The sequence below is a fragment of the Neopsephotus bourkii genome, unplaced genomic scaffold (genome assembly GCF_033783945.1).
Source record: "Neopsephotus bourkii isolate Nb327-2 ecotype Australia unplaced genomic scaffold, CSIRO-AGI_Nbou_v1 NB_730, whole genome shotgun sequence".
Taxonomy (NCBI): Eukaryota; Metazoa; Chordata; class Aves; order Psittaciformes; family Psittacidae; genus Neopsephotus; species Neopsephotus bourkii.
In genome coordinates, this window is record NW_026901228.1 from 2,157,070 (window position 1) to 2,173,712 (window position 16,643).

Here is a 16,643-nt window from a genome sequence, read left to right on the forward strand (position 1 = left end):
TTGGAAGCTTCTCTGCAAAATGAAATAATTTGATTCACATGGTTCAGTAGCTGGAATCAGAAATAATATCTTTCTAAAGAATCACCCAAATGTTTTTATCTCTGATCTCCAAATTCATAAAACTGTGTGCATGATTCCAAATTACACTTTTTCATATTATCTTAGTTCCACTTTGCCACTAAACTTTGGCAGCATGTTTTTGCTTTTAGTGCACTTTTGATTTTTACTACTGTCACTTCATCAATTTAGATGAATTAAACTGTCTTAAAACGCATACGTAGTTAAGAATCTTAATGAATTAACTTATACTGCTTCTCTCAAGCTTTAAATAATTTGAGATAAGATCACACGCTTTTTTTTTTTTTACTAAAAACTTTAAACTTTAAATTCAATTAAAATACATTGGGCATATATGGTAAAGCCATTACTCTATTATATTAAATAATAAAAAAGTTTATTGTAATTTATCACTGAATTACAATGAAATACATGTTGTTCTATCCACATTTGGAGAATAATATGGGAAAAAGATACTATGCACTCTTGAAGTTGGTTAAACATGCTTAAAGTTTAACATACCTTGCTGTGCTGCTTTATCATACACTTTCATATGTACAACACCTGAAGTTTTATTTCTCAGGACTGTTGGGTTTCTTCCATCTCTTTTGTTACAGGTGCCAATCTGAGCTAAGTTCTGGTCTGCCCACCAAAGCTTTTTATCTGTAAAATTTTTAAATTTTAAAAATTAAGAGGATCACTATTAAGTTACATATGTTTGAAACCTAAGGTGGGAAAAGCATTTGCGGTTAATTCTCAGATCGATTTTAAGGAAAATTGCTGAAACATAAATAAATTAGGTTTGATTTTAATTCTGAACCCACAAAATTTAGGTTTATAGATTTACTTTTTTTCTTTAGATGACAGGCTTACATACATTTTTAAGTGGAAAAACTGTATTATGCACAACTCATAACTAAAAGTTACAAAAACTTATTCACAGATCATGTGCTACAACATAGGGTTTGCTCTTGAACTTTGCTATATCCATTCATTATGTATGTAGAGATGACAGAAACTCTGGCTCCAGGTTTTCATTACTTGAGTGTTCAAATTAAGCAGCATGACAATTACCATCAAAATAACTAAGAATTTTTTTACTGTCTTCAAGAAATTACTTAAATTCCCAACTTACATTGAAAGTAACTTTTAATCATAATTTACACAAGATTTTAAAATAACAGAAAAAGTGAGACATGCTATGCACACACAAGCGTAACATTTCAAACCATCCGTGTCAATTCATGCATGCAGAGTACTTGAATCATAGTATGAGGGACTTGCCAAAAAGTTAAGAAAAAGAATTCTCACTTGATATGTAATTCCAGTATACGCAATATTATTTTGCTGTGGCTAGATTTCAGGTGACTTTAGTCATAAAGATTTCACTTACATCTGGATTGGATTTTAACTGCTATGCGGACAGAAACATCAAGTTTGACCATATTGCTATGACTGTATTGGTTACTGTGGAACGTAAACATTCATTAAAAACAAAGTAAGATATAAATGTCAGTATTAATGTAAAGATAATCTTCACAACAATTTAAACAATTGTATATGAAGACAAACAAAGAAAATTTAACAATTTCAAGAAGCTGAAAGAAGGTGCATGTGACTTGTATATTCTCTACTTCATTTCACTTGCATCACTTCAGGAAAAAGTTATTTTTTAAGCCCCACTAACAATTTAAATATCAACAATAGGGATTACTTTAATTTTATTCAGAAATATACAACACTTATTACTGTTATCAGTTTGTCATTTTGAGAGTTTGATTCATTACCTTCTGGAATTAATGAAAAAGCTTCTTCAGTTAAAGTATTTGCTACTCTCTCGTTCATGAAACAAAAGATAATAAAATGCCTAGGTGTCAATGGATTATAATTTCTTTAAGGTAATAATCTTTACTACTTTTCCTCAAATCAGTATTTCTACCAAGTTCTGAATATTTCATGTTTCATCACTTGATATTGTACAGATGGACTATAAAGTAAGCCATAATAACTGCAAGACAAAAAAGAGAAAAGATGATTTATCTGGAAACACAACAAGAGGAAATAATGCAAACAGAATGAAAGATTATGAAATATACTCCCTTAAAATCCTTCTCAGCAGCCTTCACAGAAAATATTTATTCCTTATTGCTAAAGCTTGGATGGCAGAATAGGGTAAAATATGAGGTAAGCATATAATAATATGGTAAAATAAGAGGGAAGCAATTAAGAGCATCAGAAGAATGTTGGAAATGCCCCTTACACTCTTGCTATTTCATATACCCCTACACATATAAATGGACATGGTTATTGTCTTTACTATAGCTCTGAAGGATGACATCAAGATCACAGAACTGCTTTCTACAACAGCTACACCCTGTTTCAATGAAGATGCTGTGGTGACAGTGGAAAAGCTCTGTAGTATGGCACTGCTACTTGTAATGCCCATACTGCCAGGTACCACAGCCATGTGTCATCCATTGGGGGTGCCCAACGACTGTTCACACTTATGTCACACCTGAGACTATCAAGACTTGAGAATTGGGTCCTGCCATGACATGATTTTGTGACTTCCTATGTGTCAGATTTCACATATAAAAGCACCAACATTGCACACTCAAGGTGGAATCATTTGTTTAATGCCAACATATTCTACATAAACATATTCCATGAGAACATGGTGATGGTTCAGTCTAGAGGAAACTAATGAATGCAATGAAACTGCAGAAGTGCATTTCTGAAAGGTAAGCAAACTTTTGTCAGATCCAAAATAATAAACATAGTAATGATGCTTACTGCCTAATTCTAACAGACTAAACACTTGAGAATTTAAACTTACTTCTGAAACAAGGACTTAGGTAATTCAGTGACTGAATGTTCAGTGAAGAGCTCCTTACCTAACCAGGGTCAAGCCCTTCAGCTGTTCCCCGTATAACATAATCTTTTCATTTTTACCATAATTAATGTCAGCCAGCTTGTTCCCATTATTCACCAATCTCAATGGTTGCTGGAAGCAAAGCAAATCAGTCCTTTCCTGTGTGAGACTGAAACACAGACCATACCAAACATACAGAAAACAGCCAATGCTAATTCTTACTGTCATCCTTCAGATATAGCATTAAACCATTATTTCAGTGAAGAACTTCCTGATGTTTCTAGCTGTAGATAAATCCAACACAAAGCACTACCAGCTATTTCTACTAAGTGTAACGGGAACAACATCCTGCTTTATTCTACTTTTCACAGTAAAGTCATAAGATACTTCTGTTACCATAGGAAAAATCAATACACAGAGCTAACACAACCTCTGTCTAAAGATTTCTTTTTGAAGTGTAACTAAGAACATGCACATGTCATACATCCTTGACAAACTCAAAAGCCAACCCATACAAAATCTCATCTGACTGAGCTTCAGTAATTCTGGAAAAGAGCAGCATGATGGGCTGTCTGAATTGGTCCCTTTTTCGGTAGCCAGCTGGCCACACAACATGTGCTAGCCAAGATATCACTTCATGAGTAACTTCAGAGTGGCAACAGCCTCTGCTTTGTTTTGACACAAAGATGGGGAACGGAGTGGAGAGAAGAAAAAGGGAGAAATATAAGGAATATGTAAGAAAAATGGGGTATTGTACTAGTAAATCGCAGAATTGTGAATAGGGCAGAGCTCTAAAAGTGCTTGCAGTAGAGATATCTGTTGTGAAGAGCAGGAGAGAAACTGCAGTAAGATCTCAAGATTAAAAATGTGGGGTATTTCACTGGAGATATTATGGAGAGAAGGTTATAAAATACAGCTGAAGGTACTGTGTTATTAAGATTCAGGAGACATGAAAGCAGTCTGTACCAATTCTACTTTTGCTGAAACAACTGCTGGTTTGAGGCTACTTCCACAGAAAATCCTAAATTAAAATGCCACTTATAAATGGAAATTTAACAGACTTTAATTAGGAAGAAATTAATTTTCACGAGTGAACAAAATTGCTTGCAATGCTAAACATTAAAACCAAACTATAATCAAGAACTAAGAAATCATGGCAAGAAAAGGAGGGGATGGGGGAGAAAGCAAAGCAGGCTCTACCTCAAATGCATCAGATTGGATTTCAAACTCAAACTGCAGTAGACTAATAACCAAACACTGACACAGAAACCACGGTCATCTGATTTCAAGTCCTTAACATGTCAGTCCACATTGTCTCTAGAGCACACATGGATGAATAATGAATGCGATGGCCTCAATGTCCCAGGCAAACAAATTCCATAGTCCATAATATGTTTCACAGTGTCCGTTTCTTTTTTCCTTGAATTCCAGAACACCAAAGTCCTTACTACCTTCAAAAAACTTAAGCAGTACGACAATCTCCTTCCAACTCACTGTGGCTTATTTTTTTTGTTGGCTTAGTCAATAACCAAATAGAACAAATCAATCAATCAAATGAAATATAGTTCTGGCACTAGCCTTATAGGAAGTCTCAGTGAAGAAACAAGGTTTCAATTGCCCATCTCTGTTGTAGTCTCAAAGTTAACAAAAGTGTATAAAAATAAGCACAAGCAACTCCCTTTGCTCTCAGCCTTTTGGAAAAGTAATTATTTTAAACAAACTGAACTAGCTAACGATTCAATACCATATCATCTCAGATTTCACCAACAGTCTCAAAGACAGCACAATGTAGGCTTTGGGTGAATGTTAAAGTTAACCATGAAAGGGAAAACAACAGAAAAAAAGGACAAGAAATTATAGCAGCAATTTCAATTCAACTTTACCTTCAGTTTGTCACATGTATTTTTAAACTGGAACAATGTAAATGGCAATATATGGACAATAAAACATGCTTTGCAGTGAGTTAAAATTTCACTCATGACTACATTAAAAGTATTAATTAATGTGAAATACAATCTCTCAGCCATTTTCTACATGAGAAAGAAGTATGAACCTTTCTCTTTTTTTGCCCAGTTACATATCTTCTAATCATCTTAAATGAAATAACTAAATGGTGCAAGTCTATGTAATTATAGTTTAACATCATCAGCATTTTCATTTCAGACAGAGAACTGTAGATGAACCAAAAATAAAACCCCAGATGAAAAAGATTAAAAATCCTTGTTAGCATAACATGTGGATAAACATTTAATTAAAATTTTAAGTTACAAAATCTTATGGAACTCATATTTATTATTCGTTTACATCAAGGCTTTATATCCTGTTTTAGAAAGCTGTATGGGTAGCGTATGGAGAGTTAAACAACAAAGCCCATGCAAATCCTGACATTTCAGGTATTTAAAAAAACCCCAACAAAACAAACAATTAAACCCAAAACCCAATTTAAAACAACAACAACCAAAAAATAAAAAAAAACAACCAAAAACCCAAAAAACCCCAAACAAAAAAAAACCCAACAAAACCCAAAAAAGCCCCCCAAACCCCGAAACAAAAAAAAACAACAAAAAACCCCCACAAAACAAACAAACAAACAAACAAACAAACAAAAAACACCCAAAAAACCCAACATCAACAAACCTAGCAAAATCCACTACCACAACCAAAACCAAATCAACCTGAAACAACTCACAAGTTCTGAAGCACAGACATCTTAAGCTGGCCAGTTATGACTTAAGACCTATAGAATACAACTTTTAATTGTTCAGAAACTGCTGTGTGGCCTTTATATGCCACAACACAGTCCTATACCAAAGCAACTCAAATGTATTACACAGCTATTTTTGACAATAATTCTAAGCAGAGTCTTGGACTATTTTTCTCTGTGTTATTAACATATTTCCCTCAGTAGATAAGTCACTTATGACTTATAGTATCAGGATGAATTAATCTACTTTAATATTCATTTTAAAATATTACAGATTATTAAAAAAAACAGTTGACTTTAAAGACAATTTGCTTTCATGAACTAGGGAAGAAATAATGTTATTTAAAACCTTTAAATATCAAACTGAGGTTAAATTATTTATTTGCTTTATTATGCTAAGAAGAGTTGTTGGATCAGTAATGACAGTTTTGTTGCTGAAACTAGGTCATAACATATTAAAACTGTTGCATTTACCCATTTGTTGTGTAATCAGCGTTAAGCACAGCAACATATAGGGAAACAGCAATTTGAAATGCAAAAAATTTCTACACTAGCATTGTGGACAGTCCTTTGGAGATTTTAAGCAGTACTCTGAATGCAAATTTTGATGGGCCATTAGTTTCATTAATGGTGGCTTGAGTATTTATGGAAGCCAACTATGTACTATACTTAGAACTGGGCAAATTGCCTAAATATATTTCATATATTAATGCTAATGTAATGAATGGTGTTACGGCAATTAGAAGACTGATGACTTGGAAAATTAAGGTGTATACATGTGAAGCTTTCTGATCTAAGCAACCCCTTTCACTTCGCAATTACGTCCAGAAAAGTCACAGCTCCCACCATCTGAGCTACTAGAAACGCATTCTACTGTTAACTTTTGAAACTGTATTGCAAACTTATTTTGAAACATTTAACTGCATGATGAAAATAAATGGCAGCATGAATGTATTTTAGCAACATGAATCCATGTTTTCTGTCTAAAATGAAATACTATCAATGTTACTGTCTGTTTAGATTCTTTGATAATACACCTTGATGGCATATTATATAAAGTTTGTGCTCAAAAGACATTGGTCTAGTATCTGTACTCCTATTGAAAAGCCATCATATGCATCTGAGTTTGTTGTTATTGCTGATTGAATTTTTGTATATTAATGTCAACAGAAATAGCACTTATACATAGAATTATTCACTACATGAAGTTACTCTGTTATACTAGTAAAAAACAACTAATATCATGGAATACTTCCTTTGAGGTTTCTACCACAAGTATTTAAAAAAAGTAACCACCAATGCACAATTAATTACAAACTTATTATGCAACCTACACAATTACATTGTATTCCTATCTTGTATTTGACCTGATACAAAATCCAATCAAATACCTCCACCAAAACTGCTGACAGAAGACTTCAATATCTGTTTTAATTCTCAGCTACAAACTTACAGTAACTAATCAATACTTTTCTAACAATGCTCAGTTTATGATTCATAGCTATTTATCATTAAAGAAAATATACCAGTTTGGAAATGCAACAGACATTGCTGCAAGTCCCTTTGTAATTCAAATCTTGTAATATAATGACTCTTCATCAAAACAGTAATACATATAGTTCCCACAAAAATGTAGATTTCCAACTAGTTTCAGTTACAGTCAAGAAATCATTTTCATTAAGTAACTTGGAAGATAGGAAGTGAGACTTCATGCAAAATGCCAAATACATACATAAAATTTGATCACACTCAGACACTGGTAACCAGGAAAACTGCTAGAATCAGATACTGAATATGATATATTAAACTCAAACCTTAACACAATATAGGAAGGATTTTCTTAATGTTGAAAAGAGTATCACTGTACTGTATAAGAAAATCAGGTATTCTTTCCCATGGAACATCCTGAATTTCCAAAACAGTAGATGTATTTGTTATGAACTTATGTGAAATGGTGCCAGTAAAAGATGTAGAAAAATTATGCAGGGCATAGTGTGCCATGAAATAGGTAAGTTTCCAAAAGACCAGGAGAAACTTCAGAGGTTTTTGAACAAAATTTAAAGTTAATATAATAGCAGAAGAAAGTTACTGCGGACCAAATGCAAGACAACAAACAATGGCTGCTAGTAAACAAATTCACATTTTTGAACAGAAGTGAACTAAGAATGGCTGATGTTGAGTACACTGACACTTTACACAGTGAATGTGGATACAAAATTAAGAAAATGTTAAACAGAGCCTGGAAAGGACTAAACAACGGTAAACATCTAAAACTGTAGTGGTAACTTCCAGTTTACAAAGGCTAAACTGCAACAGTAAAATTGAGGGATAGAAAGATGTACAGTGAAGAGACTGAGGAATAGGACTAAATTGCCTGGTGAAGCTCTGAATTACTCCAGATAATGCACTAGAAAGCAAAACAAAATTTTACTGGCTTTGTAGCATTGTTTTTTGAGTTCATACTACAGTTGATAACCATGGAGTGCCAACTGCTTCTCATGTCTTTTCCCTTTTTTGAAATTAACAGAAACAAATATCAAGGTAACACAGAGATATTAGAACAGCAGAGAGATTACTAAAGCAAGAAAGAAGTCATTATTGGTCCTAGCTTCTGTCAGTCATTAATTTTTTATAGTTTTGAAAAATATTTTGGAACCTAGACTATAAGATATAGCAAAAACCATTGGAAACTGCCAAAAGATCTGTTAATTTTCTGCCCAAAGGCTGTCCAGGACAAAGGACAAAAGACACTAGCTGTTCATGTACACTACTGGATTATCCTTGGGTGTCTCCACTTGGGAGAAACATGCCGGTGCTTTGTGACAAGGAGACATTGATGGCTGCTTCCTCCCTGCTTCCTGTGACCCTCCTCACTGGCAGAGCATGAGACTTTGAAAAGTCCTTGATCAGAGTAAACATTACTTAGCAATAACTAAAAACATCGGTGTGTTATCACCATTGTTCCCAGGCTAAAGTTGAAAACACAGCACTGCACCAGCTATGAAGAAGGAGAAAAATGACTGCTATAGTTGAACCCAGGACAAACAAAGACCTAAAAAACCCTCAGAAGCAAGAACAACTGAGGTCTAAAAGAGATCACTGGTGTAGCAAATTTATTAGAAATTCAGCAATTTTTCAGAAAATACTTTCTCCCCAGTACACCTAACCTTGGGAAGGGAAAGGGTACATGGGAACCAGGGCTATCCCAGATCATAAATCCCATCCCTTCAACCCATGGAGGTTGCCAGCACTGCTTCTTTGGTTTTGGCCTCCAGTCCAATAAATGTTCCGATGATCGACAGCAACAGCCCAGCATATGACTTGGTGAGACTATGGTACAAAGGGAGTCTCGAAACACCACACTCTACCTCTTCTTTCTGCTCCAGTGGGAACATATGAACAATATGACAAAATCATACACTTAAAAAAAAAAAAAAAGAAAAAATATAAGCTAAATCACTGCTTTTACCTGGGGAGACACTAATGCAAAAGATGCAAAAATGCAAAAGACAGCAGGGGCCTAAAGGACTGTGGCACTCAGATGACTCTAAATGCCATAAACCAGGTATGTGTTTGGGCACAGATATCATGTCTGCTTTTTTCAAGTCACTGATGAATTCAAATGGTAAAAATGCTAGCTTAGCATATACACAGGGAAGAAACATTCCAGCTCATGTTGGGATTTATGTGTTTACTGCGGTTTTAGATAAAAACAGTCCAGAAAATTTATGAAATGGACGAAAAATTATGCAGTAAACATTGTAATTACTGTGATTCACCTACTAAAACTTCCTATTAAAACTTATAGGCAAACAGGTCAATAGAGATACTAAGTTTTCTCATACTATCATGTTAAATCTTACATTAGAACAAATTATTCATTGTTCTTTATTTATGTATTATTAGCTATGATCATTCACCAACTACAAATCTCTTATCTTGCTTCATATCCCACTGGATTTCCTGTTCTGATCCATTTTGCATGCACAAAAGCCTGACTATAAAGCCACGAGCATTTCAGGAAAATGGACAGCACTTATGTTGCCCCAATATGTTGCACAATATAAAAATACACAGGAAAATGAATCCAGAAACTTCTCATGTTTTTCAATCAGCACATGCAGAACTGTTAATAAAACTGTATTTGTTTGCACTTTACTCCAACAGATTTATATACAGAATTATACTGCAATGTCATACTGCAGTTTATCACAACTATTGCTCCAAAACGAAGACAAAACCCAAAACAAAAACCCAAACACACTGTAAGTCTTGTTTACTAATTCTGAATAGGAAGAGTTGTTACCACGCATAAAACCAAAGCATTCCAAAATTAGGAGTATTAGACATATAGATGTTTCAAAATTACACAGCAGAAATTCTCACATCTCCACACCTGAAAAAATTCAACTACTTTCAGGCAAAGAAGCATGAAACACTTTTCCGTTAAATGATAGTTATAAACCTTTCATTCAATATCCCAGATGGATCATCACTGCTGTAGCTACTGTGAATCACAGATGAAGACTTGATACCACAGAAATCGCAGTGAAAGTATGAACAAATACTCTTTACAACTTCTGATAATAAACGCTTCCAATAGCTCCCTAAAGTAAAGGCCATCTCTTTATTCTATTTCTAGTCACAATGAAATTAACGAAAGACAATTTGACTATACTACCATTCATGACTCCTTTGGGCACAAAACTTACTGCTGATGAATGCGTATGTAAAAGCATTTCCTCTCCAACAAATCTGAACAGCATTTAGAGTTCAATACTGGCCAAATATGTGTATAATAAAACTATTTTAGCAGTTACCACTTTAAAATATGACTTAATTTACACCATGTGCATAAAGTCTGTGCAGTTCATTTAGCATAACTTTCACAAGCACATCATCTACCTTCATATTTTATCAGATAAATATTTTATAAAAAGATTCTGGCAGTTGATGAGTCAACTATCCCAACAAAACTCTACTTATCATTTGAACTGTTTTTTTTGTAACATCCAAGATAAACATAAATAATGTTTAATTGAACCAGAACCAAGGTCAGCAAAGCATTGGGAGGAAATATGGACAGCTATAAAGTTATCTCCAGAATAATATAAATACCAATTCTGAGACAGACTGGAATTTCTTCAACACACTCTATCCTAGCTCAAGCAAGGGCCAAGAGCTGAAGATGCATACAAGAAAATGAGAATTCAAAACAGTTTTTTCATAATATTCAGCAATCTGCGACTTAAAGACTTCTTGAATTTTATAGTTTTTTCTTATGTTACTTTTATAATTCAGAAGTTTTTGAACATTCTAAAGATTTCTAACATGGAAAGTATAATAAACAACTTATTTCTTCAATCAATTTAATACACAGAATATCTGAAAAACCAAATCATCCACCAGCAATTCATAAAAGAAGTCTTCACAAAGTGCAAGCCAATCCAACAAACTCAGGCTATTCTGAATGAAGACAATAGAAGAGAGCAGCGGGAGAAAAGCCATAGATAATTCTCTGTAATGAAGAGTATAGCATATCTCCTTCCAGTATGCTTTACAAATAACTATAGCCAACAGTCTGTTACCTTAGTACTGTGTATATGTATGTCAAACTATACTTAGAAACATGTAATTGTAACAGAAATTGTAAATTGTTTAATAAAAGATAAAAAACATTTTTCCATAAACAAAAAAGTACCGCTAGTGAATGTACTCTATGTTTTATCTACACAAAAACAATAGCTCCTCCAAGCTTTTGATAGTTCATTATCAATTAGCTTCCAATCATTTAAAATCTAAGTTATTACCACTGGACTTACCCATAATGGTTAAAGCTGTGGCTTTTGTTAAGTCTTCTTTCATTGATTCAATTATTTCCAAATTACCACCGTCTAGGTTGCATCTATTTATTGTTCCATTTCCTGAACTGATCCAGTAAAGTTTGTTCTCTCCATAATCTATCGATAAACCTGTAATTCATATACACAACTTTAACAACTTTGGCTTGCATGGATAATACTCATTTAACATTACACTGTTTTCATAATATATGCACATTTAAAAATATAGACACATACAATGTGCTTCAAAATTAAGCTTTAAAAAACAAACAATATAAAACTAAACTTGGCCATTAATAGTAAACCCACTATGATTTTCAAAAGATTCCTGCCTTTTATTTCTCCCAACATTTACAGACATCAATTGGTGACTAACTGATAAAAGAGCATTATCTGGCAATGAACAAGTACTTGAGTGAACTGAGGTCCTTAGCAAGGTCCCTCGTAAATGCAAACCAGAAGCCATAATTTATATTCTAACATTATGAGTACATAAAGACTTAGAAAACAAGCTACTTTTTGGGATTCAAAACTAGGAAAAGTCTGTTCCTTCCCTATATGCACAGCCCTCTGCTTAGAATGCTGAAATACCGAAAGCTAATATTAATTCTCAATAAATTCATAGTATTCATTTTCATTTTGTTTCATAGTGAGGTGACCTCATGATCAACTCTTTGGAGTTACAAGCAAAATAACCATAGAAATAAAAATACTTGCAAAATAGCCTACTAAATGAGCACAGCATATAATTTTCTGAAATTAAGAACAAAGAACTAAGTAATCGTGTTTCAGACTTGTACAATCTTAAAAATGTTCAAGTAATTATAGCAGGAGATTTTCCACAGTAAATATTAGCTGGCAAACGAAGTTACTAAGCCACTGTTCATCGTACTTGAAAAATCATGGCAGTCAGGTTAAGTTCCTGATGAGTGAAAAAAGGGTAATATAACTCCAATCATATCCTGGGCTGCATCAAAAGGAGCGTGACCAGCAAGTTGAAGGAGGTGATCCTGCCCCTCTACTCTGCTCTTGTGAGAACTCACTTGGAGTATTGTGTGCAGTTCTGGTGTCCTCAACATAAGGACATAGAACTGTTGGAACAAGTCCAAAAAAGGGCCACAAGGATGATCAGGGGACTGGAGCACTTCCCGTATGAAGACAGGCTGAGACAGCTGGGGCCGTTCAGCCTGGAGAAGGCTGCATGGACACCTCACAGCAGCCTTCCAGTATCTGAAGGGGGGGCTATAGGGACACTGGGAAGGGACTCTTCATTAGGGACTGTAGCGATAGGACAAGGGGTAACGGGTTAAAACTTAAACAGGGGAAGTTTAGATTCGATATAAGGAAGAAGTTCTTTACTGTAAGGGTGGTGAGGCACTGGAATGGGTTGCCCAGGGAAGTTGTGAATGCTCCATCCCTGGCGGTGTTCAAGGCCAGGTTGGACAGAGCCTTGGGTGACATGGTTTAGTGAGGTGTCCCTGCCCATGGCAGGGTGGTTGGAACTAGATCTTACGGTCCTTTTCAACCCTAACTATTCTGTGACTCTATGATTCTATGAAATATGCTTAGCACCATGACAAGAGATGGCAGAATATTTTGCCTTGGTGCTAGACTTTTTCCAGGACTCATGTTAAGGTATCCAGCAGCAAGTTGTCAAAAAATACCGTATTTCACTCTATAGGTTAACCTCTAGATACTACACAGTATTCTTCTTCCACCCTGTAAACTGCTTCTCTGTGGAAAGCCTGACATATTTTCAATATCCTGACAGCAGAAAGCAGTGTCATGGGCCGCAGAACTTAAAGATGCCATCATGCCACCGCCATTTTAAGTACATTTGTCATAGTAGGCCAAAAGCTATCAGCTTTCCAAGCTTCTGGGAAACAGCTTTCCAGTTCCTTTAGTTACTGATATTTTCTCCCTTTCTGCAAGTGTATCACCCAGAAGAACGCAACACAGGCTTGCAGTGCTTATGCCTAAAACAGGAAACTTTCCTGAGAATATGGATTAACCTTGCCATGGGTTACAGAGGTAATATGCAAGTATAAAAGCTTGCTTTCTCCGAGATTAATAGCATTTGCTATTCTCTAACTCCTGACTGCTACCAGTCAGCTGCTCACTGATTTCACCTAGACAAATCTATTCATGGGGTTGCTGTGAATGCAGTCTACACAGCAATTGCAATGTTATCTTGTCAGGTTTTCTACTTCAGATATTAAACTGGTGTTTCTACCTGCAGATATTCCAATTACACAGCAGCACCTGGCCAGAAATAACATTCCTATTTCCTTTTACAGAAGTCTATCACATTTTTCTTCCCGAACTATTTTCCCATTGTGTTATTCTACCTTTATCAACCTTTGTAAAAACATGCTATTTCTAACGTAGGCAGAGCATGTTCATTTAGATTTTTCCAAGAATTGTCCTATTTGACTTCTTAGCCATAAGCACCACAAATACTCAGGATGCATTCCAGCATGCGTGACTGGCTTATACCTTATATCCTAGCTGCCAAAGTCAACCTGAACACGTGGATTGTAAAATAATAGTCTTGGAGAATTCTGTTGTGTTTTAAAAGCATTATTACCATGATCTTTTCACAGGCGTTTTCCAATTCCTTTACCCAATTTTCCAGAAATAAGCTACAATTTAAACTGTATATCACAAAGGTTATTCCAGCAATTCATACACTGAGGTTCCAATATCGAAGCTACAAATGTAATGAGATTTTAGCTTTCACTACCAGATAATTGAGTTTGATATTTTAATTTGGTGCATCCCTGAAATTCAAGGAAATGACTGTTGATAGCATTTATCGTATACTTACTGATTAAATGACATACATTCCTCTAACTTTATTTTTACCTGTGAAAATCTCTAAAAAGCAGTGGAAGCTTAAGGAAACAGTATGTTCCCAGAACATTAAAGATGGGATTCATTCTTACTACCTAAATCAATCAAATGTTGGACACTGCTATTACAGCTTAGATGAGTTATAAGAACAACATATAGATTTTTTTTTTTTCATGTTTCCCACCTTAGTGACTTAAGAAAGGGACTTTTACGTGTTTATGGCTAATTATATATTCAGGTGGAAAAAAAATGCTTGGAATTGGGAATTTATTTCTCTGCTAAATGCACATATACCTAAGAAATAACTAAATGACTTTTTTAAAAAAAATAAGCAAAGTAGTTTTAAGATGAAAATTTCAAGAGCCAGCCTAAAGAAGATTTTTGGTTCACATCTGCAATGATTTTGTTTGTAGGCTATGCTATAAATTCAAAAGAAAGTAATATTCAGATAGACATCCAAGAAAATGAAACGAGAACAGCTAAAACAGCAAATAGGACTGCGCTATAACCATTAGCAAAACAGAAACTCTGAGCTTGTTCAGAAGAAAGGATTGAACCTTATATTTAAAAAAAAAAACATGGGCAAGAAAATAAAAAAACAAACCCCCCCCCAAACCAAGAAATCCAGAGAACACTATCCCTAACTATAACTATGGAGTCCTCTGAATGTAGCTGAGACAGTAATTCACTTAAAAGTTATTTATCTAAGCTATTTTAAAAATTACTATAGCCATTTCCTTGAAAAGAAAAAAAAAGAATTAAAAAAAACAACCAAACAAAAAATAAACCAAACAGCAACAACAACAACAACAAACAACTAGAAACCACCTAAGTATGCAGCTTAATGGAACTAGAGTGACTAGTTTCTTTTTTACATGATCTATATGTGTTGGTATTTGAGCCTTTTAGAACACTTCCACAAAATTCTTTGAATTTAGCATCTAAAATGCATGCTGTGTTCCTGTTCTGTCAAATTTATGGAATTAAGCCATTTTTGCTTCTGCTTGCTTAACACATTTAGTTATGAAAACCTGTAAATGCTCTGAAATGTAATAATTTTATTGATGGGACATTAATAAGGCAGGAACAACTGACATAACCACTTTAACCTTCTAAAAAATGAAATTACAAAGAGACCAGAACCAAAAATAAATAAATAGTACATAAGTACACACAGAGTTGTTTTGGTTTTATGTTTTCTTTTTCCCCAGAAAGTGTCATGATTTATCATCAATTATATTCCCAAGTATACTAAAACTGAGGCTAAGTCATTATATATATCAACCACTCCTTTTTTCTGTATGTGAAAAGTTAAGAGCCAAATCCTGGTGAGGAAGGCTCTACATTTCCAGTCAAAGTATTCTCTCACACATATCCAGAACTTATTAAACCCTCTACATTATTTTACCCATGATCTAAAGATTGAGAAAAACAGATGGGTTCTCCTTCACTTTCAGTCTACTGTAACCCTAGAAGTTAATGATGTTACACTTAACCCACCTACAGAAGATAACAATAAGAATGGTCAAAAGATACCTTAAATTGTGAAACTGAAATGTACATTAAATGTTTTTCATGTCTTTATGCCTGTTCTTCTCACTGTTGTATAGTATACAAAAAACACCATAATATACTTAAGTAGCATTGCAAGATAATGACCATAATAAAGCACTATCAAATAAAAAAGCAACAGCAAAAAAGGTATTTACCGACAGGATCTTTTTGGTTCTGAAAAAGTATTTTGCTATTGCTGCCATCCATGTTTGCCATGTTAATTGTGTTACCATCCGTCCAGTAGAGTTTCCTGAAGAAGAAAATGAACATATTTAAATGTTGCTCTGTGTACAGTTTTTTCAACGCATCGGTAGTGAAAACATTTGTAAGTTTAGAACATGGCAAAATATTCAACTATTTATTACATGTACATGTAATCAGTAATGTTTGGTAGGGAAAGTACTTAGTTAGGAACTTCTCAGAAAAAATTTCCAAACACATGCATTTACTTTAAGTTTGAAAGAAAAAAGAATGGGCAAACTCAAAATCTGAACAAAGAAGAAATCTTCTGATGAGCTTTAATGTAGTTTATTTATTAAACCCACAATTATCTTACCCTTTTACTGGGTGAACTGCAAGACACTGGGGTTTATCAATCCCATGGATGATTGAAGTTTTCAAGGAACCATCTAAATGTGCCACATTAATTTGTGTTTCATCAAATTCTGAGCTAATCCAATATAAATTACGTGATATCCAATCCACTGCAAGACCTCTGATACTCTGAATATCTGCAAAACATGAAAGCAGTTATTTTGAT

General features: G+C 34.4%; 1 protein-coding gene across 1 annotated transcript in view; it reads right to left on the bottom strand.

The window, feature by feature from the left end:
* Window positions 1-16,643, bottom strand: part of LRP1B (LDL receptor related protein 1B) — a 739,603-nt gene that overhangs the window by 188,666 nt on the left and 534,294 nt on the right. The window contains exons 29-32 of the mRNA XM_061354354.1: window positions 16,440-16,614; window positions 16,039-16,133; window positions 11,456-11,605; window positions 580-720 (exon numbers count right to left, since the gene is read on the bottom strand). Coding sequence (XP_061210338.1) covers window positions 580-720; window positions 11,456-11,605; window positions 16,039-16,133; window positions 16,440-16,614 — 561 coding nt within the window. The remainder of the gene's footprint in view (window positions 1-579; window positions 721-11,455; window positions 11,606-16,038; window positions 16,134-16,439; window positions 16,615-16,643) is intronic.